The sequence below is a fragment of the Triticum urartu genome, chromosome 3A, assembly GCF_056163025.1.
Source record: "Triticum urartu cultivar PI428250 chromosome 3A, HENAU_Tu73, whole genome shotgun sequence".
Lineage (NCBI taxonomy): Eukaryota > Viridiplantae > Streptophyta > Magnoliopsida > Poales > Poaceae > Triticum > Triticum urartu.
The window spans coordinates 604,299,448-604,319,900 of NC_141875.1; the positions used below are offsets into that span (position 1 = coordinate 604,299,448).

The 20,453-nt window shown below is 45.9% G+C and overlaps 2 protein-coding genes across 7 annotated transcripts; one reads left to right on the plus strand and one right to left on the minus strand.

Annotated features, from left to right (window-relative positions):
* The first annotated feature begins 6,630 nt into the window (after positions 1-6,630).
* LOC125530122 (uncharacterized) lies at positions 6,631-10,214 on the plus strand. Of its 2 annotated transcripts, none has more exons than XM_048694521.2 (3): positions 6,631-6,860; positions 7,209-7,775; positions 9,794-10,214. In XM_048694521.2, the coding sequence occupies exons 2-3, from the start codon at positions 7,232-7,234 to the stop codon at positions 10,027-10,029; spliced, it is 780 nt and encodes a 259-aa protein (XP_048550478.1). In that variant the 5' UTR covers positions 6,631-6,860; positions 7,209-7,231; the 3' UTR covers positions 10,030-10,214. The 2 variants fall into 2 exon arrangements, with proteins under 2 accessions (XP_048550478.1, XP_048550480.1); XM_048694523.2 differs by having other exon boundaries at positions 6,636-6,860; positions 7,216-7,775.
* Positions 10,215-11,388: 1,174 nt separating this feature from the next.
* On the minus strand, positions 11,389-18,814 carry LOC125530123 (transcription factor LG2). Of its 5 annotated transcripts, none has more exons than XM_087513543.1 (13): positions 18,415-18,814; positions 18,091-18,295; positions 17,338-17,492; positions 16,745-16,863; positions 16,168-16,461; positions 15,070-15,117; positions 14,893-14,952; positions 14,724-14,801; positions 14,585-14,630; positions 14,169-14,440; positions 13,763-14,002; positions 11,965-12,107; positions 11,389-11,719 (listed from the first exon to the last, which is right to left on the minus strand). In XM_087513543.1, exons 2-13 carry the CDS (start codon positions 18,258-18,260, stop codon positions 11,620-11,622), a joined length of 1,725 nt encoding a protein of 574 aa, XP_087369669.1. In that variant the 5' UTR covers positions 18,261-18,295; positions 18,415-18,814; the 3' UTR covers positions 11,389-11,619. The 5 variants fall into 5 exon arrangements, with proteins under 5 accessions (XP_087369669.1, XP_087369668.1, XP_087369666.1 ...); XM_087513542.1 differs by having other exon boundaries at positions 17,329-17,492; positions 18,091-18,292; positions 18,415-18,813; XM_087513540.1 differs by having other exon boundaries at positions 17,329-17,492; positions 18,415-18,813.
* Positions 18,815-20,453: the final 1,639 nt, after the last annotated feature.

Sequence of the window (20,453 nt, forward strand, 5' to 3'; positions counted from 1 at the left end):
AATTAGCATTGCAATATTTTGAGACCACATACAATGTTTCACACCATTTAGAAAATTAAAAATATTTTCTTATTTTGAAAAGGCCAATTTAAATGCTTTTGGACCACTTATTAATTTCCTAGGACTTTATTTGTGAGTCAAACCAAGTTGGTTTCAACATTACATTGATCAGGAAAATTGTATAGAACTATTCGAACATTTTAGTTTTATAGTGTGAGGATAAATAATTTTGACTTGTCTTTTAAATTTGAATTTGAGGTCGGTTTGGGACAAAGTGATGATTAGCAAAATTCAATTATGATGACGTGGCACCATTAATAGGAGTTTATTGTAGCATGACACCCGGGGTGTTACAACGCGGTACAGGGGTCGCTTTGAGAAGCACTGCCATCGCTAGATTGTTGACTACTCACTTGAATTAGAAGGCGGTGAGGAATCCCTTCCCCTAGAACGAGCTTCGGATCCAAAGTGGCACTAGGACTTAGGAAGCGTCTGAAATTTGGAGAACGGAGTCCGGAATTTAACACAGATCATAAGTGGTCCGATCTCAATGTTACAAAATGGACGGTCGTAGAACAGTTCCAGGAGGCAATGCAAACGGATGGGTGAGCACTTTTCATAAATTGAAAATTATTGTTGTACTCATGAACACAAAGGTATCATGTAAAAGAAACTATTGATAAAAAAATATGTAGTGCATCTTTCATTAGTATCAACATGTTTCTAAATAGTTGTTTTTACTCAGTCCATGATGTTAGATTCAACACGAGATCAAAAGTTCTGCGAGAGGGAAACTATTCAGATATTGGCAACATTGTTTGATGTTGGCTTGAGATAGACAACAACATCTCATCGTGCAACATGGTAAGTAAGGTCTTTTGTACATTATTGCCATGGTTTATTATTTCTAATAGCTACCACTTGTAGATTTATGTTCCATATGCATTTATCGGTTGATACATCTTGTACGTCATTGATAAACATGCACGCCGTGTATATATTTTGGACCCTATGTGTACATCACTGTCACTAGAGATGAAAACTCTAAGGCCTTTAGTGAAATTACAAAGATTTTCGAGGGAATTCAAGGACGCACTCAAAATAAAGCAACTCGGCTGGAATTCTGATATATTTAGATGACAACATTTATTTTCGTCTTGTATTCCAACGAGCATAGACGGGTAAATTTATACACTTCATTATCATAACATTTAAAACACAAGCATTTATGTTTGTTATCACTATATTCAAGATAATATTAATTTAAGAAATTGCAGGGATTCTCTGGCATTTTGTTTTTTTATGCTTTGGTGGGACGGTAAAGAATGAGTTCGTCCGGTTTGCACGATGAGTACTCTCCGTTACGCATTTCAAGGCCTTCGATGTGAAGCATTCGTGCTAACTGCATGTGTTGCTTGTGCAAGATGCGTATGAGTTGAGGAAGACAGTTTTATTATATTTCTCAAATATCGTGTGAATGAAGCTAAAGACAATATTTCTGATATTATGCGAGAATTTGTTAAGCGCATTGAATATATTTTAATTTGTAATTGGTTTTTAGTTGGGCCATTGCTTTATATGTATGCATTGTCATATTTTTTTGTTATTAACTTACATTGCAAGTAAAGTAAACTTAAATTATTACCCAATTGTGCCCGCGTTATCTTTTCTCTACATGTAAAATTTAACATGCATTATATTTAAAATAACTTCAAAATAATATTTCATAAGCCCATGACAACGCACGGGCATTCTACTAGTAAAAATAAAATAAAGTGGAACAAATGAACTGAAAACCGACAAAACAATGAGAAACTAGAAAGGGAAAAAGCATACAAGAAATATGGAATAAAACCCGCAAGAAACAACTAAGGAAACATCAGCGAACTAAAACAGTTAACTGGGCCACCGCGGGCGGCTTCAGTGAAGCCACTTCTATTTGCCGCCCGCGGGCAGCAAATAGGATCCTGCGGATCCGAGAGCAACTAATCAAGGAGTACTCCTTGGGGAGCCCTCGCAAGGGTCGCTTTTGGTGGGCTGGGAGCGTGCTACTTGGCGCACTCTCAGACGCCGCCATCTGTCGCGCGCTGGGCACTCCCTGTGGATTTTGTTTTCTTTTTATTTTTCGGCACACATTTTCGGCTTTTAGATGAATTTTCTTGTTTTTTTTCGTTTTTTGGCGTTCCTTAGGTTTTCTATAAAAAATTCAGAAAATAATTACATGAAAAAATGTGTTTTCCCCTTCTGTGAGAGGCACAATTTTACTTCTCATGAAGGCACATATTTGCTTCCGTGAGAGGCATGGTTGTGCATCTGAAAAGGAAAAAATGTGTCGTCTTTTTTTCCTTCTACGAGAGACATATATTTACTTCTTGTGGGGGCACATAGACTCATTTGTGAATAACACTAGACAATACGCCACCATTGTAGCGGGATGGTAGTATAATAAATAACTTGAAAGAGAGTGGCACATGGTAAGGAGAAAAGGAGTAAGAGAATAAAAATAAGAAATATTTTGCAGTAGAAGATGGCTTGGATTTAGTCTGTAACTCTTAAATCAACTTACTTAGTATGACCAATTCTCTAACCAAATTTGCAGAGGATGTTACATTTTATCATCTCAATGGAAAGAAGACAATACATCTGATGTGCTACTATTTGAAGGAAATATGCCCTGGAGGCAATAATAAAGTTGTTATTTATATTTCCTTATATCATGATAAATGTTTATTATTTATGCTAGAATTGTATTAACCAGAAATTTAATACATGTGTGAATACATAGACAAACAGAGTGTCCCTAGTATGCATCTACTTGACTAGCTCGTTAATCAAAGATGGTTAAGTTTCCTAGCCATGGACATGTGTTGTCATTTGATGAACGGGATCACATCATTAGAGAATGATGTGATGGACAAGACCCATCCATTAGCTTAGCATAATGATCGTTCAATTTTATTGCTACTGCTTTCTTCATGACTTATACATGTTCCTATGACTATGAGATTATGCAACTCCCGAATACCGGAGGAACACTTTGTGTGCTACCAAACGTCACAACATAACTGGGTGATTATAAAGGTGCTCTACAGGTGTCTCCGATGGTTTTTGTTGAGTTGGCATGGATCAAGATTAGGATTTGTCACTCCGATTGTCGGAGAGGTATCTCTGGGCCCTCTCGGTAATGTACATCACTATAAGCCTTGCAAGCAATGTAGCTAATGAGTTAGTTACGGGATGTAGTATTATGGAACGAGTAAAGAGACTTGCCGGTAACGAGATTGAACTAGGTATTGAGATACCGACGATCGAATCTCTGACAAGTAACATGTCGATGACAAAGGGAACAACGTATATCGTTATGCGGTTTGACCGATAAAGATCTTCGTAGAATATGTAGGAACCAATATGAGCATCCAGGTTCCGCTATTGGTTATTGACCGGGGACATGTCTCGGTCATGTCTACATAGTTCTCGAACCCGTAGGGTCCGCACGCTTAACGTTCGGTGACGATCGGTATTACGAGTTTATGCGTTTTGATGTATGGAAGGTAGTTCAGACTTCGGAGTCCCGGATTTGACCATGGACATGACGAGGAGTCTTGAAATGGTCGAGACGTAAAGATAGATATATTGGAAGCCTATGTTTGAACATCAAAATGGTTCCGGGTGAAATCGGGAGTATACCGGAGCACCGGGAGGTTACCGGAACCCCCCGGGAGGTATATGGGCCTTATTGGGCCTTAGTGGAAGAGAGGGAAAAGAAGCAAAAGAGGGGGCGCCCCCCCAAGCCCAATCCTAATTGGGAAGGGGGTCGGCCCCCCTTTCCTTCCTTCTTCCTCCTCCTTCCTTCTCTCCTAGAACCAACAAAGGGAAGGGGGAATCCTACTCCCGGTGGGAGTATGACTCCCTTGGGGCGCGCCTACAGAGGCCGGCCCCCTCCCCCTCCTCCACTCCTTTATATACGAGGGAGGGGGGCACCCCATGGACACACAAGTTGATCATTGATCTTTAGCCGTGTGCGGTGCCCCCCTCCACCATAATCCACCTCGGCAATATCGTAGCGGTGCTTAGGCGCAGGCCTGTTCCGGTAGCAACATCATCGCCGTCATCACGCCGTCGTGTTGACGAAGCTCTCCCTCGAAGCTCTACTTGATCGTGAGTTCGCGGGACGTCACCGAGCCGAACGTGTGCAGATCGCGGAGGTGTCGTATCTTCGGTACTAGATCGGTCGATCGTGAAGACGTACGACTACGTCAACCGCATTGTCATAACGCTTCCGCTTACGGTCTATGAGGGTACGTAGACGACACTCTCCCCTCTAGTTGCTATGCATCACCATGATCTTGCGTGTGCGTAGGAAATTTTTTGAAATTACTGTGTTCCCCAACACTATTTCTCAAAAAAATCTGATGTGCTACTAATAAAAAAAGTACTCCATCCGTCCGGAAATACTTGCCTTCAAAATGGATAAAAGGGGATGTATCTAGACATATTTTAGTTCTAGATACATATCTTTTTATCTATTTTGATGACAAGTATTTTCGAACGAAGGGAGTAGCAATTAATACAACAATACAAATTACATGTCTGCACCTTGAATGAACTCTCAGCGTTAATCTTTCAAGGGTATGTGACCTCGCTGAACTTATGTAGTGCACCTTTGCACCTTTGTACTTCTTGTTGTGTGACTTGAGTGTGTGTGTTTTGAACTAGTCCATGTATGTGTGCTCTTGGCGGTTTGCTTTATTTATAAAGCGGGAGAAAGCCTTTTTGGGTAACTTATGTAGTGCTATACGCATATATAGAATCTACTCCCTCCCTTCCTAAATATAAGTATTCTTAGAGATTCCAACAAGGGACTACATACGGAGCAAAACGAGTAAACATACACCCTAAAATATGTCTTTCAAAAAAAATATGTCTATATATATCCATATGTAGTTTATATTGGAATCTCTAAAAAGACATATATTTAGAAATGAAGGGAGTAGATCGTAAAATAGATGTTGTGGCAGTTTATGCTAGAAACAATACAAAGGAAGCACGAGGTTTAAGACTTAGGAGCCATACCTAAAGGTTGTTTCTCCCCTTTACAACAACTGGATGTGCTGCAGTTGAATCAACATATGTTGTGAGGTATCCTAGCGACGACAACGCAATGCAATGACCTGCTCTTGTAGCAATTGAAATTTGACTGATGATGAGTGGTGGGGAAACAGTAAGAGATGTGGGACATGCACATGCCTGACCCTGCTAGGTTGCATGACACTGCGGGGAAGGCGGACCATATGGCCTGATTGAGGTGGCTTCATGGTGTTGCCCGCGGCAACATCCTTAGAGGAAGTGCGCCCCCGCGACTACCGCACCCTCGTCTGATTTGGCCGACATGGTCGATGACATGTAGCCCTTCGCCCTCTCGTCCCGCCTAGTTGTTGTCCCTATCTCGGCACCGACGCTGTCCACGGCCACAGCAAAAACGATGCCATCGTCTTCCCGCACCAACATCAGCCTCTGAACCTCTAGGTATGTACAATCATACAGTCCCCATGTTGGTCTGGGTTCTGCGGAACATATCGAGGAAGGGAAGGAAAAAAATTATGAATCCTCGTCAGGTGATGCGGTCGTTGCTATTTATTAGAAGAACTCATCTGAGGAGGACATGCTACGAGGGAATGAAGTGATGCCTTAAGCTATTACTCCTAAACTTGTTTCATGAAGAAGTTGAATATCAATGAGATGGTGGGGATGTGAACAGCCAATCGTTTTTGCTACTTCTTTTTGCATGAAGAAGATAATGGACTCATGATTAGTAAACTAAAGCAAAGAAGAAAAAATGAAAACATAAGTGGTGACATGGCAACACGGTAGAGCAGGGAAATTCAGTATTTTAACTGCATGATTGCTGATATGGCATGATAGCCAAGTTGGCATGTGTGCATGTCAAGATAAATAGAGTAGTGAGGATGAATCTCTCCTCGCGCGTTGCTACGATAACTTTGTTAAAAAATGCATAAGTAGTTGCTAAAAAACTAAATCTAATGAAAAGAAAATATACGTGTGAAAATCAATAAAAGTAAGTGTTTAAAAATAGAATAAAAACTTTTGAAGTACAGTTAAAATGTCATTTCGAACAAAATATGAAGGATGACTAACATGAATATATGATGTAGCTGTGTTACATGCATAGACTAATGCAAAATAATTGTAATTTATAAGTTAAATGCATGACTCACTTATGTAGTAGATTTTGCATGGCTTAGTGGGAGAGAAGACTTAAATACATTGCTTAGTGAGATGTTAAGGTGGACATTTTGCATGTTGAGAGAATTGAGACCAACTTCTTAATAATGTAAAATGTATAAAGAGCAAATTCTTAAAAGAAAAAAATTAGACACAAAATTAAAAGAAAAAATATTTTGAATAAGAGAAAACTCGCGACCTTTTGCGCGGATCCACTCCCCTTCGGTGTCCAAATTCTATCCTACTGCAAGAACCTGGGCTAGGCCCACGCGAATGCAGACGAGAACGAAATCTGTAGTTTACTACGTCTGAGCATCCAGCCCAGCCCATGGCTCCTGGTTCGCAGACGCGTTCGTTCTGCTTTGGTGGAAAAATCCCTAACCCGGTCTAAAAAAAAAAGGAAAATCCCCAACCCAGACCGCCGCGTCACTGCTCCGCTCCTCTCCATCTTTCTTCCCGTCGGCCGAGAGGCCAGAAGCACCGGGCACCGTCTCCCGTCGGCCGAGGCCAGAAGCGCCGGGCACCCTCTCCCGTCGGCCGTCGCGATCTCTACACCCGCCGCTGCTGGGATCAGAGCGAGACCCCTCGATCCGTTCCCCACCGTTTCTCCCTAGGAGGTATGTTGCTCCCTGTTCAGATCGCTACATAGGATTTACGGCGTAGCTTGCTGTTGAATCCGGGGTGATGGATTGGAGATTTACCGATGCGCAAGCGCAGAGAAAAAGTACCATAGCTAAGCAGTAGGCGGAATACTGCAGTTGTTCGGTGTACGCGTGATAATGCCTTGTGTGTGTTGTTGGGGGGGGGGGGGGGGGGGGGGTCTCGGTTGCAACTAATTAGTACAGTATCGCTTTCTGCGCAGCAATTTGATTTGTTCGAACCCTAAAGGCGTAGCTTCCTCTTAGCTGGAACTGGGTACTATTCCTCCCGATTCACGTTTGTTGATATTGTATCTTTGATGTCAGGGTTCAGTTGAAGGCTTGTGGAGATGGGTTGGGGGATATCCCGGTTGATTGGACTGAAGGCTGCTGTCTTGCTCACCGCAGCGTATTTCGTTCATGGACTGGGCATGAAACTGCTCTCACTGCCCCTCATATACACCTGCCTGATTGCCGTGCTTATCTCCATTGCTTCCCATCCGTCGGTCGACCTCCCGTTGCTCCTCGGCAAGGCATCCAATGGAAGCTTTCCCCTGTGGTCATGGGTCATGTTCTCGCCCTTTCTCTTTTTCATCCATCTGTTTGTGCTGTTGCGGAGATTTGTGAAAAATGAGCCCTTGTACACCGAGATAGCAGACGGAGTGTATGTTGGAGGCTGGCCTTCTTCAGTTGAACGCCTGCCACCTGGTGAACCCGCAGTCATTGATTGCACCTGCGAGCTGCCAAGAAGCTCAACTATATCTGAGAATTCATATTTGTGTGTCGCTACATGGGATACAAGGGCGCCTCAGCCACCACAGATTGAGTCAGCTGTGCGGTGGGCCGTGAGAAAGCGGTCACAGAACAAACCTGTGTATGTCCACTGTGCCTATGGTAAGTTTTTATCTGTTAGTTTGTTATTCTAGATTTATGAAAAGCCTTATGTTTTATTATGTTTTGATAATAATAGTGGTCGTCTACTTGTCTTCATGCATCTGAATTCACTTATGCAGCTTACTACTCACATTAGATTTTGTTGATAGAGTAGACACATCTACTACCTTGAGGTGGATAAACTGTTGAGCTGTATTGTGGGTGTGCTGATGTGCATTTCTGTCCTGTGGTTGTCCTTAGCATTTCTGATTTACCTTTCAATATCTATCAAAGTTAAACTGCCTCTCATACATTATAGGATAAATTTAATGACATATAACAATCTTCACTAATTGCCATCATATATGGGTCAAGATATACCCATATGCGCGACTACAAGGTATCCCGTGGTTATTCTAGCATTTCTAATTTATCTTTCCATATCTATCAAAATTAAACTGCCTCTCATACATTGAAGACTAAATTTAATATATGACAATCTTCAGTAAATTGCCATCATATAGAGGTCAAGATATACCCATATGCGTGATTACAAGGTTTGCACATACATAACGAATATTACAAATGTAATTGTAATGTCATCCATTGTCTCAAGGGCTCGTTTGGCCTGGTTTAGACTTAGGACTAAAAATGAAGCTTAAGCAGGAGCTGTGCGGCCAATTAATTTGTTTGTTTAGCTCATATTCATTATAAGTTTACAGTGGTTTGTTCAATTGGGTTATGAATACAAAGTTGTGTGTATTGAGCTCTTAGTTCCAATAGCATGCCCATTTGAATAACCCTAGGTTAGTACAATAGTTATAGACGGTTTTGCAGCCATGCAATACTCAGATTTAAGTTACCTTATGCCTCGATAGTTATATTGTTTAAAAAGCACCGATACGGGGACACGGACATGGGGATACGCATACGGGGACACATTTTCCAAAAACAGCCATATGGGGATACATCGTGTATAGATTGAAAAAAAAAACATGCCATGTAATAAAAACAGAAAGATAATGAGATGAGATCAAAATACTACCCCATTTGTTGCCTCCATGCCTCCCTTTTCAAGTCCTTGAAAGATTGAACTGAATGATCCTCAATTTCCTCATACTGAGGTCCTTCCAACTTGCAAAATACACCATATGCTAGTATTACAACATAAGGCCGCGTAGGATATTTAGGATCTGGAATACCAGGCCTCTTCACTGTCACCCACTGCCGTGCCGCTGCCCCCAGATGCCATGCTCGGTAGCTAGCAAGAAGGGCACCAGCAGTAACAAGACAGCAAGCTGCGGCACCGGCGTGCCCGTACTTTGCTGCTGAGAGCAAAGCTGGCCGGAGATTTCACATGTCAGAGGCGCCGGCGCAGTCGCAGGAATGTGGACTCGAGGGGAGAATAGGAGATGGGCTGCTCGACTGATGCCTGTTAGGGTTAGTACATTGGCTGACTGGACCTTCTTGTGTCCCTGGCGTATCCCAGTTGTTTAAGCCGTGTCGGTGTATTTTTCTTTTTTTAATCCTGAAATTACGGGATACTCCATGACACACGTGGCCCTGTGTTGCACACCTATTATATGGGGATACAGCGACTTTTGACTTGTCGGTGCTTTCTAGGTAAACAGACAGAAATATTCGAGGTCAAATTATGCATTACAGTTTTGGCATTTTCCTATTATGGAAGGTAGAAATGATGTAGGACATGGTCATGTGGGATCAAGGGTTAACTGCTAAGCATCAAGTCATATGATGCTTGCCTTTGTCCTTTTCACAACTAGGAAGTACTATTTCTTTCTTCCCTTTATATTTTTCTCCATCCAGTCAAGCAAAAGAGCATCAGTGAAGTAGCTTGTAAATTAGCCATTAAGTTGATGCAAGGCAGGATCCAAACAGCCTAATCCATGTGATAAGCTACTCTAGTACTCTATCTATATGAGGCATGCCATTAACCATTACAGAGAGCAAAGTTTCCTTTCCTAGTGCATTAAGCTCTTAACAGCTCGTCATCTAAGTGCTTTGCTAAACTGTAACAGGCCATGGCAGAAGCGTCTGCGTGATGTGTGCACTTCTAGTTGTGCTGGGATTAGCTGACGATTGGAAAGCTGCTGAGCAAATGATCCGCGAGAAGCGACCTTCTATCAGCATGAACACTCTTCATCGCAAAAGCTTAGAGGAATGGTCAAAACACTTGCTTTCTCCCTCAAAAGGAAGTGGGGAATCCGATGTGAGTTCTGTGATTCTTTCGGACTACACCCGGAAAAAGCATTGAACTCGCAAGACACGGACTTGTTCAGTAACTGTGATAATTGAGAAGACTTCATGCTTTGGTGTTATCTACTGTAGTCCTAGTAAATGTCCAAGGCATTTCGTTGTCTAAGTTACTGTCCTCGATTATGTTGTATGGATACGTGGATATTCTATTACTGTGCCTTACAATGTTGCTCTTTTTATGCATACTGTTCAGTGATCCTTGGGGTCATTGAATGCTTTCAAGACAAATCGTTTTGTGGGATTTTCTCTTAAAATAGAGGTCCCTGCTAGCCTGCTAGATTGTCATTTATAACGGAGTGTAGTATGTCTCCCATCCGTACCTTTTGCATTTTTAAGGCAGTACCATGCATTCAATATCCCTGCTAGGTACTCCTCGTTTGGTTCAAGTAAATCCTCAGCTATTCATAGCTTTCTTGTGCTGCACCAGCCCGTCGTGTAACCATTTCATTATGTAAAAAGTTTCTTGTTTTGAAGTTTCCTGACTTACCTATGTTGATTGAAGTTATGCTGAAGTGTACTCATTTTGGTATTCTTTGATTGAGGTTATGCTGAAGTGTGCTCGTTCTGATATTTTTTGTATGCTCACTTGATTTTTCATCCTTTTTACCATCTGTCTGTCCTTATTAATGAGCGGCTTTCTAGTTAGAGGTTGAATTCTGAGCTGCATGCTTGGAATGATCTTCATCTGATAGCAGGTTTCACGCTTGAAACAGTTCTGGCTAGATGCCATGATGAAGCTGATGTTGAGTTCCTGAGTCCCTTGGTCTGGTATTGATGGAGCATCCACAGAGCTGTTTCTTTTACATCTGTTTATCATGTGTGAACTTCCATCTTCTGTTTATTGTTTTATTTATGCAAGGTTCCTTACGCTGTTTCGACATGTATTGCTTAACATTGCTCTTAAATGTTACTGCTTCTTTCATGGTTTCTTTCGCTCAACAATTCGCTGATTGTTTCTAAAGTGCTGCTGACTTGTTCTGGCATTTTTGTTGATTTTCGGTGGCACATTTTCATCAGCGGTTTCAGATATTTCTGGTTTCCATGTAATCTTCTCTCGTTTTCCATCTGTGATATCGGTATCCTGTAGCAGCTGTCCTTTATTGTTTGTTGATATGTTGTTCTCGTCGTTTTCTATTGATTTGACTAAATTATTGCTCATCTCTGTTTTGTGATGTTATCTCTAAAGGTCTCCTTCTGCAAAATAAACTTGGAATAACCTAGTATAGATAATAAGGGATTGTTTAGCAAGAATATTCGAATTTGTGTTATTTTTCTGTCTGCCTTTGTAAAGTGGAATTTGTCTGCTCGGGTCCATGAGCAGCCACGCATCTCCCTTCTTTGCTTTGCTTTGCCCCGCTGCGAGCCAAAATTTGATGTACTAATAACTCTTCAGTCAGTTCAGGAGCCATGAGAACAACAGGTGAGAGCCACTCAGCATTGCACCCCAACAATTGCCCCCTCTCCCTTTTCCCTAGTGATGTTGCTTTCTCAAATACTTTAATCAATGATAGAACATTACAGTCCCTCGTTGTCTTCTCCTCTCTTTCTAACATCACTGACCCCTACGTTACACCCTCCAGGAGAAGCCTCAAAATCCGGAGAACTGATTCTGTTGCGGTTGGTGGTGCTGCTGCATGCCTTGCAGCTCGGTTCCTGTTGGGCTGAGGCTCTCGGTTCCAATGAAGTTCCTGGTACAGGAGAAAATAAGAGGTGCAAGTCATTGTCGGTCATGTTCATTTCACCTATGTATGTTTCTGAAAACACAAATATTATGTGCAAAAATATCTTTTTATGCACATGTGTTGAATCCTTATAATGAACAACTAATAAGTGACTTGCCGAATGGATTTTACATATGTTTTTCTTCTTCTGAAACTGGGGAAAAACTAAGACTATAGGGTGCAGTTTTTGCAGCTGAGCGAATGAATCTTACTCGCGAGGACGGGAAGCCCAGAGACTGCTGAGAGCTCGGAGCCGGCGGTAGTACTCCCCGATGGAGAGGAAGCATCGAGCCGCCTGTCGGGTTGTTAGAATCCGTCGCATCTGATGCAACGTTTGCTGCCTCAGATTGTCAGCCTGCAACATTTGCAAGTAAGTCACCCAAAAGACAATGAGATGTCATGTTATACAGTTTTGTAACTTGGCTCGGCTAGGAATTTGACACGACATAGAATGCCGGCATTATATATACTTAGTGATGGGGCATTATCAAGATTGTGCGAGTACATATTCTAATGCTAGGTTGTTTTCACTGCTATATTCTGCTTTCGACGATGGTTCAGATCTTGCAAGGGCTTATCCTAATGTGACATTCTTTTCTGATCGCGTCGTGTGGGACTTAACATGGCATATATATAACAGATAAAATTTGAAGAAAATGAAAACCAAAGGAAAAGGAGAACCTATGATTAGTATCAACAAAATAGCCAGCCTTTCCTGAGCGACCGAAAATAAGAAGTGTCTGATGTGGTCATGTTTATTTGAGTCATTCTTTCTTATAGTAGTACTTCTAACAAATCACTATTATTATACATACTACTTTCTCTGATGCAACTATATCTAAATCCATTCACCATCTTTTTCATAGGAGACTTTATGCAGAATGATTGCCCCAATCATGACCCTAGTAGAATTATTAATTGCCTGCATATATACCTTGATACCTTTTCAAATATCTACATCCACAAACCACAATCAACATATCTCAAAAGGAATCAGGGCTCAGAAAAGGCAGAAAATAAACAAAGACAAAATGGAGGTCTCAATCTTCTTTTATCCCTGGAGGCCTTGAGAGAGAGAAGATAATCCATAAAAAGTCTAGACGATTGTTTTTCCTACACTTGTGATGGAGCAGCAACGCGGTATCCACCTTTCTTCAAGGCTCCTGTCCACGGAGCTGAAATTTAGGTGTGGCTGTGTCCTTTTCTGATGGTTTTTCTGTAGAGGAGACTGTTCATGGGTAGGAACCCTTGCAACTTTTGCAAGGCATGGAACATCATAAATGAGGCCTCCAAGGATACGATTTTTCTCGCTATGATTGTGGGCCTCAGCTGTGGTAGTACCAGCAAGCAAGCAGAGGAGGGAATAAAACAAGAGAGGGATGTGTGGCTGGCACAACACAACAGCACAGGAGAGGGTAGAGAGGCACAAGGAACATAGCTTATGCACAGTTGCAACCGTATGTATTCGTCCATTGACTTTATATCTAGAATGAGACATGTGTCTGTCTATGTACATGTATATATTGTACTAGTACCAGATATGCAGGTACACGTACACATGTGTGATCAGGAATAAACCTTTCCCGCCCTAGGGTAGGGCCCCCACCAACTTGTCTAGAAAACGTACTGCAATAATTGGTTGTACCACTACCAGAAGCATTAGCTTGGTAGTAGTATGGTTTTATTTATAATAACAGGCTGATTATGCATGCTAGAAAGCGCTAATGATGCTTATCCACAAGTTTAATCCGCTGGTTTCTGACAAAAAGTTGGCCTGTCATTCATCATGGAGAAAGTAGGCCATGGCTCCGTAGCCAGCAGCTAGCGTTTCTGACAGGAAAGGACCACCTGTGCTATATACTGTAGCATGAATTTTACTTCCGTAGATTTTTGTATCGTTCGATTCAAGAGAGGTTGTTACTGGTGTAGATTATGATCTAACCGCAGCAAGTTTGATGATGCAGTCCATGTCCAAGAAGAGGAGGAATTGATGTGGTGCTGAGTGCTGACCTGCTGGTAGAAGCTCTCGAGGCTGGCGAGCTTCTCGAGCGCGATGGCCATGATGGCCATGTAGTTGGGGCCGGGGGTGCCGTCGTTGAGCGTGCCGGCGGCGACGGTGTCGGCGAGCGACTGGTGCAGCTGCTGCAGCCCCTGCGCGAGCGCCTCCTCCGCCTGCTCCGACGAGTGCTGCAGGCCGCAGATCCCCATCATCTGCTGCTCCGTCAGCGGATCCAGCTGCCCGATCAGGATCTGCATTCCCATGCATGATGGCAAGCCGGCTTCTAGCCTCAGTCGGTACGGGACGCAACAGCCGTACGTGCGCGCGCGCATGCACGGACCACTCTTCATGGATGCCGTTCGTGCATGCGTGCATGCAGTGCAATGCATGGGAAGAAGATGATAAAATATGCTTGACCTTGAGGAGCTCGGAGGGGCGGAAGCCGCCCATCCAGAAGAAGCAGCGCTCGGCGGGGGTGGCCCAGGCGCCGGTGAGGAGGTGGAAGACGTCGGCGCGCGCCAGCTCCGCCTTGAGCTGGAACAGCTCGTCGTAGTGCTGCATGCACTCCTCCACCACGGCGCCCAGGTTGCTGTCGGCCAGGTGCGCCTGCAGGCCGCCCCGGAGCTCCGCCAGCCGCTTGCCGTCGTCGTCCAGCCACCGCGCGTACTCCATGTCGAACATGGCGGCCCCTGCGAGCGCGCGGACCACGGTTTTACATGCAAGTTATTATCATTACGACGAAGGGTGAAAGGTAAAAGTAAAAAAGGCAAACAAACGTCTCAGACTTTTGCAGTGATCAGAGTAAAAAAGTTCAGACGAACGGCGCTGATTACCAGGACTCATGTCACCGCCTGCGCCGCCCCCTCCGAGAAATATCCCCTGGAACAAGCAAGCAATCTTGTGAGAGGAAAATACTTTTCAAAGGCATCATCAAATGTACTGCACAGAGAGAAGACGAGCTGTGATAACAACCTGTGACCGTGCTCTCTGGAGCTCTTGCTCCATCTGCTGAAGCCTGACCCTGCTGGTCTCCAGATTCTGCACATAAGCCTGTGAAAAAGAGGGCGCTCAAATTTAGGCAATCGTAAGCAACAGTGCTTGGCACGATCATCAAAGGTATGTCTATGGATCTTGTGAGCACCTTCTTCCTCAGCCTGCTCTTCTTTGCGGCCTCCCTGTTCTGTGCTAATCGCCTTTCGGTCTGCCAAACCAAAACCAAAACTGTTAGTTTAACCATGCAAGATGATGCCACAGTTCCAAGAGACATGAACCAAAGCAATGAGTGGATGAAGAAGCAAACAAACAGTAGCCATCCCACCTTGGAATCTACCAACTTGCCGTCTTTCCTCGTGGATCCATGTTTCCTCTGTGCAAAGGACACCAAGGGAAAAAAAAGAGGTACGGAGTTAGAGCAAGGTGTGTATAGTAGCATCGTTCCTTCCTCTCCTATACACAGCACAGTGCCGCCACATCTCAACATCAACATCAACATCAACACCAAAGAAAGCAGCAGCTACAGGGAACAGGATAGTGCATTGGAGCCAAAGTTGCTGTCCGTTGTTCGATCCACAGCAACCCAAGTAGCCTTTTTGGCTGTAGCTGTCCGTCCCTGATGACACCGATGGCTCGGACAGCGAGCTAGCCACGCTATGCCATGCTGCTGGCCATCACAGCTCGGTGAGCGACCATCGCTGCCGCTTTGCCAAGGCGCAGGACGGCAGGAGGGAGATAAGATGGGGGTTTATCAACTTATCACGGTATGATCCTGCTTTTATGTCTGTCTACCCACCCTGGGAGAGACAGAAAGACAGTCCAAGGTGTTGTTGGTGTCCTCTTAACCAGGTGCAGCATCGACCAGATGCCATTAGTCCAATCAGTCCTCATCTACTATCATAGACACACATCCGGCTGTTCCCTCCCAAACAAGCATGGCCTTTTCTCCTTTTATCATAGAAGCTCTAGCCTATGCAAAGGGCACATGTCTTGTGCTTACTGCTGGAAGGAGTACCACTAGTGGTACCTTAACACGCTATCATAGAGAGACATGATCTAGCCTGGTAGCTAGACAGGCTTTGCGCATGTCCGTGACTGACTACACAAACACAAACGGGCGTACTACTCGGCCGTGGGACGGTGACGGGACAGGGCGATGCTGCATGCTCGCACGACGAATTCCCAACAGTTTGGTATCCTCTGTCGACGACAGGCCGAGAGTTGTTTTCTCTCTCTGGAGGAGATTTGATTTGACGGTATTATTCTGGGGGGCGAGAAGGACGAGCTGGCGAGTGGCGAGGCGATGTGTCCTGCGCTAACTCCTTGGGATGAGATCGATGGGCCGGTGGTACTGGTGGTCTGGTACTGGTACGTATGATTGATAGGAAAAGGTCAGGAGAGGGGGGAGGAGGGGGCGTTGTACCTTGTCATGGTCTCCTCCTCCGTGCAGCTGCAGCTGCTGGCCCTGGTGCGGCTGCTGAAAGCTTGGCGCGGCAGCGGCGAGGCCAGCGGCGGCAGGCGGGGGGAGGCCTGGCTTGTAGCTGTAATCATCAGTGGTCACCATCATGACCTCCTGCCGTTGCCGCTGCTCGGAGGTGGTGGAGGAGGGGGAGGGCCGGACGCTGCCGGCCGGGCCCGGGGACACCAGCTCCATCTGCGCCATTGTGTTCCGGGCTGAGCTCGAGTCAGTGGTGCTCCCGACTGACTGCGAATTCCCCTGTTCAGCAATTAACGCAGGCAAACAGTGAGTGGTCACGCACGCATGCATGCAATGCAGGGTTAATGTGCCTCTGAGACGAGACGGGCGGGGGAACACGTTTTCGCCCCCCTCGCTCGCCGTCGCAGGCTCTCTTTACTCGTGGCCGGCCGGTGGCGGTACGGCCACGGGGGCTACGCCAAGGAACATCGCCATCTTTTTCCTCGGGTTCAGCGACGGCGACGACTGAGCCAGCCAGTGAATTAATGCATGGGGTGAATGATCATGGGAAGCGGGTCCTTACAGCACTGTGCAGCTGCTGTGGGTGCGGCATTGGCCACGAAGGGAAGATCTCCAGCGTGGGGGGCCTGCCCGCGCCCGCCAGGTACCCTCCTCCTCCCCCTCCCCCTCCTGCCGCCGCGGCTGCATGCATAGATAGATACAAAGAGGATTCAATTATATTGATTCCATGTTGGTGTTCCTGTTCCCCTAGCAAACAGCTGTTCGTGCATCCTCACGGCCCCTCTCTCTCTCCCTTAACAGAGAAAGAGAAAAGGCTGTAGCTGTAGCTAAACATGGCGGAGGGAGGAAGAAGCTGCTGCTACACTGTTGGCTGCTGGTGTAGGCGATGGACGGAGGAGGGGAGGTCAACCGAACCCAAGGACGACGACATGCCTTCCTTCCTTGTCTCACCATTTATGCCGCGCGGAGGCGGAGCTGCTGCATGTGGCGACTGTTTGCGGGAATGCAAAAGGCGAGGCATGTCTCCCTCCTCTACCCCTCGCCATGTGTGCCTGCCGACTGCCGAGCAACAGCAACAAACGATCCTTCTTGGCAGGTGGCCAAGGTTCGGACCGGAGAGGTGCATGGAAGAAGAAGGGTACGTACGTAGCTTACACTTGGCCTGCGCGTCGCCTGCGATCATGCCGCCAGGGTGTGGGTGGTGGAGGTGGTCGGGGACGCCGACGCCGACGCCGGCGTTGGCGCCATGGATGAGGGCCTCCTCCAGCTCCCCGAAGTAGGCGGCGGCCGCGGCGGCGGGCTGGAAGTCCCTGCCCAAGCAGTGGCGCAGAGAGCTCGTCATCTCATCAATCACCAGTGATACTGATACGCCAACTTATTACGCTGTAGCAGCTATAGGAAATCAAACAGGATAAAAGCTTTTCGAGAATGGAAAGGCAGGCGGAGGCTACTAATAAAGATCGACCGAGCTGGACAGATAAGGGTGAGGCCGGGGAGGCAGAAAAGATGGTGCCCGGATCACTCTCGCAGTACGTTCGGGCCTTAGGCATTAAGAAATGGAACTGGTGCGCGCGCTCGCGGAGGTGGAGGTGTAACCCAATGGAGGGAGCATAAGCATATCTGTGTGTGCGTGGAATAAGTTTGTTAAAAAGATGGATGGATGGATAAAAGCATGCATACGATCGAGATTAAGAAAGAAATTAATTAATTAAACAAGTAGCCTTCCCACTGAGGGATTTGCAAACTATTGGTTGTTGCAAGAAAAAGTTGGTCTGATCTTGCTAGCTAGCTAGCTCCTCTTGCATAGCTGCATGAGCTGAGCCAGGGAGGATTTTAGGCCGGCAGAAACCTCAAAAAAGAAGCAAATTTTTGCAAGGAGAATGAGCAGAGAGGGCAGCGTGGGAGTACAGGAAGCTGGCAGGCGGCGCGGCGGCGGCGTGGTGATGGGGTTGGAGCTGGAGTCCGCCATGGTAGGCGAGCGCCGCTTGGTGGTTGAGGTGCAGCACTGCCCTCTCGTGGTGGTCGTGGGCGGCGCTCGCCATCCTCCACGAGCAGCTCGCCTCCTCACCTTGCACCATGATCACCACCTCTGCTGCCGCCGCTGCTGCTGCTGCTGCCGACGAGAGCCCAGACCCGAGGCCAGAGTGAAGTTAGTGGTGGTAGAGAGTAGAGAGAGAGGGAGGAGGACTAGAGGACCAGAGAGGGAGGGAGGGAGAGAACATGTGTACATACCATCCTGGAGCAAGCATGCGAGGTGAGGCAGAGGGGGGGGGGGGGTGAATGAATGAATGAATGAGTGGTGGGATTGGCGCTCCTCTGCCTCCGCGTCTCGGTTCGCGCACACTGGCAAATTGAATTGAATCCGCCTTGGAGTTTCGTCCACTGTACTGCAAAGAAGATCTTGTCCTCTTCAACACGTCCCACGACCGTGTCTTTCTTTTTCCTCACACTCACATCACACCCTAGGCCAGAGAGAGAGAGAGTTGTGTGTCTGTGTGTGATGGAGAGAGAGGGTATAGATAGAGGGAAGAGAGAGCTGCTGGAGAGGGTTAGAGAGAGAGAGAGAGGGGTGTGTGTGTGTGTGGTAGGCCTTTGCTGTCAGCGTTTCTGTCTCCTCCTGCTCCACTCCTCGCAACCACCTTTCGCCCCCCATTGGCCGCGCTCCTCTGAGACGGCAAGTACTCGACCAAAAGGGGCATTGAATAGAGAGAGAAAAATCGTTTCCGAAAAGGAATAATAGAGAGGAGAAAAGGCTCACAAGCTTTTTAAAAGAGAGGGGGGCTTGAGAAGTTGTTCCACCCCTCCATCCACCTCTCCTTCCCGTCTCTTCTCTTGAAACCTGAAAGCAGAGAGGGGGGCTGATTTGTCAACCATATGTTCTCCCCCTCCACATATCACCAACAATTGTAGTATTCTAGTTTACTCGCGCGGCCACTCCTAACCATGGCACCACCGGGCATAAACATATCAGATATGGTGCACCACCGATCCAGTGTGGGAGAGAAAAAAGAAACCTTCAACATGGAATTCAGTTTCGGGGGCGCGTGGAAAATGGGCTGGTTTGGGGACTTTGTCTTCCCCGTGCGTTTCCGATTCTTCAATCCGTGGGTCGGCATCGATGCCTCGTCATGCGCCAAATACATATTGGGAAGATTCTTTCCTATATGTTTGTTCGATCTTGAGGAGAGCCTTTGCACCCCCCTGAGATAGACGTTGTGGATCGCTCTAGCTTTGGTAGGGGGCAGAGGACACTTGTTGCGACCTGATTGGTGGCCAGGTTTGTTTAGGTTGATCTGAGAGGCCAAGTTGCGAGCTGGCTAGATGCTGCTAGTGCTTAATCCTCTTTGCCTCCAGTAGGGCCTTCAATGGCGCAACGTGTTCGTGGCGCCTCCAGCAAAAACAAAAGAAGTTTTCGTGACGCGGCGACGATGGAGAGAAGATGCGTTCATACTCGTTGGCCATAAATTGCTATTCCCTTCGTTTCGTATTAGTTGTCGTTGATTTAGTACGTTTTATACTAAATCAGTAACAACCAATATGAAACAGAGAAAGCAGTAAGAGCATCTTCAGCCACCTACCTTTAATTTGACCCGCACCCGGTTAGTGATCGGGCGTGTTCATTTTGAGACCTTATTTTTTCGTCCGTGAAGCCACACTTTTTATAATTTTTTTCATATATCCGGTCACTTATACATGATTGGTGGAGAAGAAGAGAGGGAAAGAAAAAAATGAATAAAGAAAGAGAAAAGGTGGTCCGAGGTGGGGTCGCGTCATACGTGGCGGACTGACCGAGCATGCCCGGGCGCGTCCGCGAGCCCTCATATCGTCCTCATATTTGAGATGGATATGAGGGGTGCCGGTTAGTCCGGACGTTTGAGACGGATATGAAGGATATGGTTGGGTTGCGTTTTTGTGACCGGTCACTGTCCGTACAGCCTGCCCGGGCGTTTGAGATGGATATAAGGGGTCCGGTTATAGATGCTCTAAACTTTTTTATCTCTCACCCTGAAGTCTTGTTGTGGTACATTGTGAAAAAAAGTCTTGTTATACACTAGCTTAGAGTTGGTCAAAGGTGAGATGAGAAAGAGTCTCTGGTTCATGTGCCGGAGCCTGCCCACTGCCCGGTCCACTCCAGCGAAATACGGAACAGTACACGACCTAGGAAAAGAAATATGGACTCCAGTACGTACTGTACTAGCCAAGGTCAGCAGTTGGAGTATTTTATTTTGAGAGAGATTCGGTAGGTTTGATTGATAGATCTCTTGGGAAGG